Below are 10,630 nucleotides of genomic sequence, written 5' to 3' on the forward strand. Positions count from 1 at the left end.
GTGGCCTGTCACCTTCCCCATGCTGGAGGGAAGGCAACAGGGAGCCAGAGGCCTCTGCTGGAGATGGTCACCTCAGTCGTCCTTCACTGGACAGTCATGGAATTGGCCCTGTCCCTTGAATTGCCTTCTCTTCTCCTTTGGCCTATGACTAATGCGCTGGCACAGTAGCATGTCCTTGCTAGGCCTGTTGACGTCATTCTGTTTCTCAGAGCTCTGCTTGGGCATCTCCTTTAGAAGAGAGATTCCTGCTTGGCCGTGCACTCTGGGATGCTTCTGTACTTAGTCTCCCCAATTATTGTTTAGTCAACTGGAGTCTTTACCCTAAAGGTCATAGTTTGGAAACCAGCCAAGTTCTCAGAGGAGTAAGAGAAGAAAGGGCTTTTTCTCTGGGAGGTTATCCAGGCTGAACTATGGAGCTTACTGCTTCCAGGTTCCAGTAGGGTCTGAATCCTTCCCCACCAGGAGGCACATTTAGCCATTCGAAACCTTAAGTCAGTACAGCTGGTACCCTTGGACAGTTCTTTGAGCCTGTCCCCATCTGTCAAGTGAGGATATTTATGGTGACTTGCCATCCAGGAGTTCCTTGTGAATTACCTGTGCCTGATAATTTCTGACTATTTTAATAAGTGTCACTTTCCTGTTTGCCATTTCTGAGAGGATCAATGGCTTAAAGAGCATAATATCTAGCCCAGCCCGAGACCTTTTTTCTCTCCACTTTACTCCACCTTCTCCCTTGTCCTTTACTGCTGCTGTCCTAGCCCAGAAGAGAAGAATCCCAGTTGTTGGGACCAGCTTCTTCTTCAGTCCCCTGAAGAAGAATGTCTTGTTTAGCAAAAGAGGGGTTTGTTTTATAGTTAAGTCTGGAGGGGCAAGACAGAGCAAATGCTGACATTTTTTCCTCAAAAGACCAATATTCATTTGTTTACCTATGATATTTGTGATATGTATGATATACCTACGTGTGCCGTTTGTGCTAGACTCTGTGGGGAACATAAAGGCGAAAAAAGGTAATGCAGGTCACCCCATAAGAGAGACAAGAAGTAAATACAATGAAAAGTGCAGTAGCTATACAAGAGATGGAAACAGAAATGCTCTGGGGGAGGGAGAGATTTTTTTGTCCCATTTGTGATAACCTTGGGCAGGTAGGATTTGAGCTAGAATTTGGAGAACAAAGACTGCAAAAGGAAGGAGTAAGATATGAGGAACATTCTAAGTAGAGGCAATGGATAGTTAATTATTTTGTTGAATTAATAAGTAGTTATTGATCACCTACTGTGTTCTAGCAGTATACTTAAGAGTAATTGCTCAGAAGCAGTGAAGCATAGGACCTGTTCAGAAAATGACCATGTTTGGCCACAGGGAAGAGCACAAGAATGGAGGACTAAGATATAAGGCAGGAAGGGGGGCAGGAGGTGGGCCCAGAAGGTCTTGGAAGCCATATTAGAGTGGAGAACCCTTATATAGCAATTAGGTCCCTTTCAGTGTAGATGTTCTTGGTAAATGGCCAGATTTCCTAATTTAATATAATAGTACAAAGAGGAGAAGGCTTAGAGCTGCTATGTCAGGCATATCCTGGGCACCTGTGTAGATCAGAACACTTGCTACTTAATTGCTTTCCATTTTGACAATGTTTGAGTAAGAGTTGAAGGGCACCTTTCCCCCTCAGCAATCTCTTGAGCTTGGAGAGAAGCTCAGAAAAGCTTGGAGAGAAATCTGCTCATCCCTCTCCTCCTTTTGTTATGAAACGTGCCCCAGGAGGAGGCTTGTCTATCCACATTTAACATGTCGGGGCAGAAGGTTGTGTTTTTGGTGCTTTACTTCTGAGTTGCTGACTTTTGGTGTAAAGAAATAAATACTTTCACAAATATTTCAAAATATTTTTAGGATGAGGACTAAGATAATTGGGATGGTCCATACTTCTGATGTTCAAAAGTCTCTTTGAGGATGGGTCTAAAGCCTTCTGGGTGAGGAATTCAGCTGCCAAGTGAAAGAGAAAGCACCACATTTTTTTTGTGCTTTGGTATAGGTTATGTCATTTCATCATTGTCATTTCTACAGATGAGAAAAGATGTGCTCGAGAGTGAAGTCATTTTGCCCAGGGCCCTGTGGGGCTGGGGTTCCTACCTGTTCTGCCTGTCCCTGCAGCTCGGTGCCACAAGTCCCTGGAGGACTGCAGACTGGCTGTCTGAGATAATGGTTTTGTTTTGCTCTGAATCTTAGGGTTGGATGAGACCCATCTAATTCACTGTTTAGATCAGGGAGCTAAGCTTTATCTGAGGTCAGCCCAAGCTGAGTAGGAACCCACACTCACGTCTCTTGCCTCCTGATGCACGGTTTTGTTCCATTACTCCAGGCTTCAGGAATGAAAGTCTACCTCAGCTTAATACATTCCAGGGCCCAAATAAAAGCTGCTTTCTGTGTTAATGATTTTCATTCCTGAAGTGAAGACGCAGGGACTGGATGGTAGATTAGAACCTAGAAACTGGCTTGTTGCATACTTGGACCACCCTTAATAATTGTACTTCTGTTAACAAATTTTGTGTTTCTGTGAAGCACGTAGAGATTTATCTTTATATTAGACAGCATGGTTAGTAAAATTTTACCATTTTTAAACTGGGAGAGTAAGAGATCTGGCCTTGGAATATAGGATAAGACCCTCCCACCCTGCCCCAAAGTCCTAAGGGACCCCTCAGTTTCCTTTCTAAGCTACCGAACTTTAATTCTCTTGGACATTTGTTTGCAGAAATAGTTATGTGTAGCTTGAGCCCGTTGTTAAGGGCCCTGTCTAAATGGCTCAAAACATAGGGTCTCACAAAGAATTTGAGAATCTCTTCAGGCAAATCCTTTATTTTCTGCTACTTATTTTCTAACTGTATTCTAGTGTTTCTTAAGAAGTTAGTCTTCCCCTTGTTAAAACTGCAGAGCCCTGGTACCTGCTGATGACTTCATGAATCAGAATCTCTTAAGGGTGGGGCTCAGGAGTGAACACCATTAAGATTCTGTAGGTGACTCCTGTGCACTCCTGAGTGTGAGAACCACTGCCTTAAACCTCCCCCGGGTCAGGTGGTGAAGATGGAGAGAGAACAGCCCAGGAGGTGTAGGCTGTGAACAGTTGAAGGGGAAAGGAATCTGAGTTGGGAGTTGATGAAGAGAGCCAACCTAGGTTTTTCCAGCCCCTTTTGAACTGGAGATCCTCCAAAAAGGTGCTACCTCTCAGAAGTTGCAAATAAAGCATGGGAAGGATGGGGCCTCAAGAAAGTACTCAAAAAGAGGTGAATTTGTCCTTGGATAGCTTTGGGGAAGCAAAGCCATTGTCTTGATAGAGGATAGAGAATGAAGAGCTCTGTTTTCTGGGTTGGGTGCCATCTAAAGATAGACACCAGCCTGTCAGGCAAGAGAATCGCCTGGAATTTCATCTGAGTTGCCATGGCTACCGGCTGATGTAACTGAGCTTCTGTGTGCTGCTCTGTGGACCAGTCTGGTAGTCAGGTGAAGCTAATTGTTCTCATCTGCAGTGACAGCTTAATTACCTTGAACTTGATTTTTGCATAACTTATTCTGCTTGTAAAGTTGGGTCTTTGCAGTCAGGCAGACCTGAGTTTGAGTCCTAGCTGTGCGTAATTCTTTTGGATACCAGCCCATGTGTTTGATGATAGCATGGAGGAGTGTTAAGGTGGGGTGATGGTCTTTTGGGGGGGTGTCCTGCCTATTCCTGCAGCTAACAGGAGAGTTGGGGAGCAGGTCAGCAGCAACCTGGTTAAGAGAACCCAGTTTCCTGGGTAACTAATGCCTGCATGTCCAGGAGGGAAATGCAGTGTAGGCAGTTGGCTATTCTTATCAAGCACCAGTAAGCAATTCCCATTAGTTAAAAATAGAAATGTTGCAGTTGGGGAGAAGTGGAGTTATAGGCTGAAATATGAACTACCACAGAGGACTGACTGCTGGGTCTCTTTTCACTTTGGAAAAGTGGTACCTCTCTGCACAGCTTCAGTCTTCTGAGAGTTTTGAACACATTGGCCAATCTTCAAGTCATCCCCTATCCTTTGCAATTATGAAGGGGGTTATTGTAATTTCCAAGCTACTCCCAGAGGACGCTAAAGGGGAGGGGGCTGGTAGGGGAGATGGTTGTGACTATCCTGGGTTAAGAGACAAGATTTAGGTCTCCTGACCCTAGGCTAATGCTATGTCCTAGACGATGCTTTTTCCAACACCTGACTCTAGAAGCCTGTTTTCCTATGTGGCCCACATAATCCAGTCTGGTAAAGAGTGTATTTTTAAAGCTGGTTAGCAAGTGACAGGAAGGGCCTGGAGAAGCTCTGCCTGCCTCAGTGTTCTTTATCACCACCAGCTTCGGAGTACTTTCAATCAGGCCTCCTTGGTTTTGTTTTTGCCTTCTGTGCAGATCTGGAGCCCATACAAGCAGCCGGGGTGTACGGGAGACCTAGATGGTCGGATTGAGGATGATTCCCGCTGCCTCTATACCCACGAAGAGTACATCAGCCTGGTGCTGAACAGTGGGAGCGGCCTGTCGCATGACTACGCCAACCAGTCCGTGCAGGAAGACCCCCGGATGATGGCCTTCTTTGACTCCCTGGTGCGCCGCGAGATCGAGGGCTGGAGCTCTGACTCTGACAGCGACCTCAGCGAGAGCACCATCCTCCAGCTGCACGCGGGGGTCAGCGAGCGCTCGGGCTACACCGACTCCGAGTCTTCGGCCTCGCTGCCCCGCTCCCCTCCACCCACAGTGGACGAGAATGCCGACAGCGCCTTCCACCTGGGGCCCCTGCGGGTCCCCGCCGCCAACTCAGTGGTGTCCCCTCCGCCACCGCCCACGTGTGAGGACGCGGCGTCTCGCCAGCAGCGCCTGTCGGCTCTGCGGCGCTACCAGGACAAACGCCTCCTGGCCCTCTCCAACGAGTCCGACTCCGAAGAGAACGCCTGTGAGGTGGAGTTGGACACAGACCTCTTCCCGCGGCCGCGGTCTCCCAGCCCTGAGGACGAGTCCAGCAGCTCCAGCAGCTCCAGCAGCTCCGACGATGAGGAGGAGCTCAACGAGCGCAGAACAGCCACGCGGCAGCGCAATACCCTGCGGCGCCGGCAGAAGGCGGCCCGGGAGGAGAGGCCCGCGCCCCCCGGCAAGCCCGCCAGCGCCTACATCGGAGAGGACAACTGTGACTACCCCCAGATCAAGGTGGACGACCTCTCCTCCTCCCCGCCCTCCTCCCCTGAGCGGAGCACTTCCACGCCGGAGACTCAGCCCAGCCGGGCCTCGCCAACTTCTGACATGGAGTCGGTCGAACGGAAGATTTATAAAGCGTACAAGTGGCTCCGCTACTCCTACATTTCCTACTCCAGTAACAAAGACGGAGAGAGCTCCCTTGTGTCTGGGGAGGCAGATGAAGGGAGGGCGGGAACCAGCCACAAGGACAACCCAACCCCTTCTTCCAGTAAGGAAGCCTGTCTCAGCACCACCGCAGGCCAGAGGAACCAGGACCTGCCCCCTGAAGGTCGCAGCAAGGATGCTTTTAAAGAAGGGACTTCTGCTAGAAATCCCAGCAGCGGCCCAGGCCAGGAGCACAGCAGCCACCCTTGGGCAGAGGCACCAGAGGACCCCTCCCAGGATGCTAACAATGGTGGCTCTGTAGAACATTCTTTTGAAACCAAGAAGCTCAATGGGAAGGCCCTGAGCAAAGCCCTAAGCAGCCGGGCTGAGGAGCCGCCCTCTCCTCCTGTCCCCAAGGCATCTGGCTCCACTCTCAGCAGTGGGTCTGGCAGCTGTCCCAGGACCCAGTCTGATGACAGTGAGGAGAGGAGCCTCGAAACCATCTGTGCCAACCACAACAATGGACGCTTACACCCCCGCCCCCTTCATCCACACAACAATGGGCAGAACTTTGGAGATCTGGAGGCAGTGGCATGCTCTTCCCCGGGACATTCAGACACTGACCATGATAACTTGTCCCTGACAGGGCCACTCCTACACAAAGATTGTTGTGGGTCTGAAATGGCCTGTGAGACCCCCAGTGCTGGAATGAGAGAGGACCCCACTGACGCCCCAGACACAGACAGCAGCAGGGCTGTTCATGGCCATAGTGGCCTCAAAAGGCACCGAGTCGAATTGGAAGATACAGATTCAGAGAATTCCTCTTCAGAGAAGAAATTAAAAACATGATAAATACAAAGGGAAAACAAAAAGCTATGAAAAGTAGCTTTACAAAAATTTTTTTAATCCTGTTTAGTGAACACAGAGGAAAGGAAAAAAAGTATTAAAGGCACATAAAACCAGGGCCTGAAATTTTGTGTCTGATGCTGCTCCCTTCTATTCAGTAATGGGTCTGAATGTCTAGCTGGCCGTTGGCTTGTGCTGTGTGAGGAAAGGAAAAAATCCAAGTGACTCCTTTCTAGTAAGACTCGAGCATCGCGTACTTGTGCGTTTTGTTAAAGTAAATCCTTGTTGAGACGTTTGACTTGTTCTCGTGTGTGTTCACCGGCCGTGTGAGCTCATTGTCTCAGAGGCTTTTCTTTCCCTTCTCCATGAGAAAGGATCTATGGATCTGTATCTTTTGCCATCTCACCTTGTTTACATGCTGTAGGTGTTCTGGTCTTAATGGTGAGTGCCTGCTGGATCCAGCTGTGCTGCCCGTGAGTCTCGGACTAATGGGACTAATGCTGAAAGAACGAAGGGGAGATTGGAAACAGGCCCTCAGCCCTTTGGCTGGCTGGAATGGAAAGCATGGGTCCATCCTTAGAGAAATCTTCCATGTTTTCTCTCAGTAGCACTTCTTCTCTGAGCATTTAATGTGGATGTACTAAAAGCGAAGCGTTTTTAATGCTAATGAGAGGTTAGCACTTAAGATCAGATTCCAGAGAACACAGATCCCTGATACATTTCACCCGAGGCAGCTTGAGCAGTGCGGCCCCACACCGTACGGAGGCCAGGAAACATGACTAGTTGCGGGTGACACTTTAACCAGTTAGGTGCTAGCTCCTAAGAGAGACTCTTAAGGGCCAGCGGGCACTCCCAAGGCCCCATGTGAGGAGAGGAGGGGGTAGAGACCGCTCTCAAGAGCTTTGTGCTCAGACTATTTAAGCGGACGTTCTAGGTATGTTAATGAAAAAGTGTCATGAAGAGCAGAGTGTGGTACTATATTCGTTTAATTCAACCCAAAATGATTGATCAGAATGGAAGGAACTGGCATCTTCCCGCAGGCTCGCAAGTAGCAGAGGCTGTGGTGTCCTGACCAGATCTTGCAGAGCAGTGGGCATCTTGAAGAAACAGAGTCCTGTTGAGTTGGTATGTTAGGAGGCAGAGAGGAGTCTCTGGTTTAAGACTCCTGGCTCCTAGAAGAGACTCCATTTCACTGAGAGGGGGAAAAACCCGAGAGATTTTCAGCATCACAGTGGTTTTGCATTCACTTGCTTATCAGTGAAGGGTTGCACAAGACAGGAAGATCTAGGAAGGACCAGATATCTCGTCGTCACAGATGTCATGAAAAGGCAGAATAGTGGCAAGAAACGAGGAGGAGAGAGAGAAAGCAGCATACTCTTAACTTTCTTGGGTGCAGAGGTGCTAGACCACTTGGGGTGCAGCCAGCATTGGCATAGAAAGGACCGGATGTGTGACTGGTGTGGCCTCTCCGATCCAGCATTCCTTTTAGAGGAGGACTTGTCCTACTGGGACTGGGACCATGTGGAGGATGAAGACTTGGATGAATATAGGCACTGGGGGAAGAGGGATTATTTATAAAAGGAAGGTTGTTGATCTAAGCCAAAAGGAGACATCATCTGGCTAAGCTTTGTGAAAGGGAAGACGTGCCTGGTATGTGTGATGTGACTTGGGTGTGAAAACACTGTCTAAGGAGGAGGTGAAGGAGTATGAGTAGCAGTGGGGTTGCTTACGATTGAACAACTGGAATCTCACGGGGAGGGGGAGTGGGAGAGTGATTCTGTAACCATTAGAACTACTTTGGATTTGTAATCAAAATGGTTCTATGATTTGTCTTTGACTATTCACAGATAATTGTAAATTCTGGTTTTATAAGCCCAAGTCATTTTACATTTGCTTTTCCAAAATTTATTAAATTGGAATTTTTTAATCCTTTATATACAAAAAAAAAAAGATATAATCACTCAGTGTGTGTTTCTCTTCCCCTTCCTAGCCAGCCTACCTAATCTTTTGTTTTGTTTTATTTAATCTAATCGGTAGCTAGCCCCTTCTGATTTCTCTGAGGACAATCCACTTTTCTTAGAGAAAAAGAAGTTAAGTTCCCTTGGGAACTTGCCACTTGGTGGTTACAGTTTCCAAACGCAGAACTTGGGTCTTTTCAGGTTAAAAGCCTTAATCCCATTTGGGTACTCCAAAGAGAAGTCAAGTTCATTCTGGTTTAATTTTAGTGTTCAAGAAAGACTGTTTTTTTAGCAACAAGAGACTCTTCCCAGCACCCCAGGTTCAACTTGCCAGGAGATAAGCCCACAAGATAACTGGAGGAGGCAGAAAATTGCTAGTCTCTATAGCCACTCTACTCTCCTTTCCAGAAATCTCCTGTCTTGTGATTGTGGGCCTGAAAACCTGGCAGGAACCACTTCTAGAGTCCTTTCGCCAAAATCCTTGTTAATTGAGGCCCCAACTTTGGAGGCCCATTTGATCCCCAAATTCTTCCGTGATGGTATTTTTACTAGCAGGACAGATGGCACTGATTAGATTAAGAACTATTCGAAAGTGCCTATTATGGTTTGTTTTCTGCATCCTGTACATAAATTTTTAAGTGGCTGGTCCAGATAGGTAAAACCGTTTCTTTCCACTTTATTTTCCATCTGGTTTTGTAAGTGATTCCAGTGTCTCTAGGACAGCAGTAAATGAGTTAAATAAGTAGTTGGCTTGGGGCAAAAGAAGGTTGCAACTGTGCTTGATTTACTAAGCCAGGAGTCCCTTGTTTGTCAAGGTGCCTTCCTCTGCTGAAGCCTTATCTCCTCACAAGCCCCTCCTCCTGTGACTCCCAGCAAAGCTAGCTCTTCTCTTTTGTATATGCAAATAAACCTATTATTCACTTCTCCCGGCTTCCTCTTCTCTTCCAGGGAAGACTTGGTTGCTTAGACACCCCTGGTCCTTAATGTCTTTCCTGTTTCAATTCTTACCTAGTTGAAACTTGATTCAAAGCCACTCTGAGGACTAGAAGAAAGACTGGTATTCCATGTTCATGCCAGTGGTCATTGCCTCTCTAGGGATGGAACAAAGGTCACATCTAGACAACGAAATGTAGGGTGAAAGGAGGTATCTACTTGGTCTCCTTTACCAGGCTTACACGGACTCAGGATCGTGAGATCCTGGAACTGACCTTCTTTTAGTTGGAACTAAGGGAGTGATGCAGCGAAGGCACATTAAACAGCCCCAAAGCAAAGTTTTTGATGTTTCCAAATACCAAGTTGCTTTTTCTGCCCTGTTCCTGCATGGTTTGCAGACGTTTTCCTTAAAAAAAAAGGGGAAAGACCTTGTATATCCTGCCTGTAAAGCTCCTCTTTCAATTAACTGAAAAGTTCTTGCCAACCAAGACTCTTGTGAGGAAGATAGATGCTTCCAAAGGAAGGCCGTCATCCACTCCTTCGGACCTACAAAAAGCAATGGGCCCGCGTTGAAGCCGGTAAGGTGAAGTAAGGCCCAGTGAGTGCAGACTTGCCTACAACAGAAGATGATGGCTGTGGACAATCTGTGTGGTTCTCTCCAAGACGGGGTATTTCAGCTCACATTGGGATGAAAGAATAGGAATTCAAGTGGCTTGGAAGTAATTTTGAATTTTTTCACATGCAACAGAAGAAAACTGAAAAGAATCTGAACCATGTACACCCTAACTGCAATTCACTGTTAGTGCAGAGGTGATGCGATGGTACTCACCAGAGTTTCAGAGGCAAAGAGAAACTTCCCTGAGGCCAGCACTAACATGGCCGGGGACAAGCAGGAAGAGTTGCCCCCTTCCACTCAGCAGGGTTTACTTGAGCTATGCAGAAGGGTCCTGCAGTGCCTGTTGACAAGACAGTCACATTGTAGGGAAATGGGGTAGCTAGTATTTCCAATTACTGAATTGAGAAATGAGCTCCTTTAACCCAAAGCCATGAGCTAATGGAATAGTCCAGTTGAAGTATAGAATGGCAGTTTGCAAGTCTCCCTCTTATCTGGCTTTGTCAGTACTCCCACCAAGGCTGGAGAAAGGCAATAAACCACTTAGATAACTGGATGCCAACCCAGGATCCTTCGACGGGAGAGATGTTTCTGTGGCCTTGGGAAGCTGGGAGGGAAGGTAGTTGGAGGGAAGACTGCGATGGGAGAAATGAAATGCTGGGTGAGTTCGGCAGCTTTCCAGATCCACAGAATTGCCCTGAACATGCCATGGACTGGCCTCCAAAACACTTGGTCATCAAGATGCACCAAAATCCCTTAGTAAAAACCTTAATTTGCAATGGAAGTCAAGGGGCGCCTGGCTGGCTCAGTCAGTGGAGGGCAGCTCTCTATGCTCAGGGTCGTCAGTTCAAGCCCCATGTTGGGTGTAGAGATTACTTTAAGATCTTAAATAAAAATGCAATGGGAGTCAGTGAACATGTAGGATTGGTTTGAGAGAACTTCTCTCTGCAATAATGC

General features: G+C 47.4%; 1 protein-coding gene across 1 annotated transcript in view; it reads left to right on the forward strand.

Annotated features, from left to right (window-relative positions):
• Nucleotides 1-9,051, forward strand: part of DCAF5 (DDB1 and CUL4 associated factor 5) — a gene marked incomplete at its 5' end in the record, with an annotated part of 28,774 nt that extends 19,723 nt beyond the window's left edge. The window contains one exon of the mRNA XM_032875080.1: nucleotides 4,403-9,051. Within this exon, the coding sequence (XP_032730971.1) occupies nucleotides 4,403-6,172 (1,770 nt within the window). The remainder of the gene's footprint in view (nucleotides 1-4,402) is intronic.
• Between the last annotated feature and the right edge of the window lie 1,579 nt (nucleotides 9,052-10,630).

This window comes from Lontra canadensis, unplaced genomic scaffold (genome assembly GCF_010015895.1).
Source record: "Lontra canadensis isolate GAN:19392208 unplaced genomic scaffold, GSC_riverotter_1.0 scaffold55, whole genome shotgun sequence".
NCBI lineage: Eukaryota > Metazoa > Chordata > Mammalia > Carnivora > Mustelidae > Lontra > Lontra canadensis.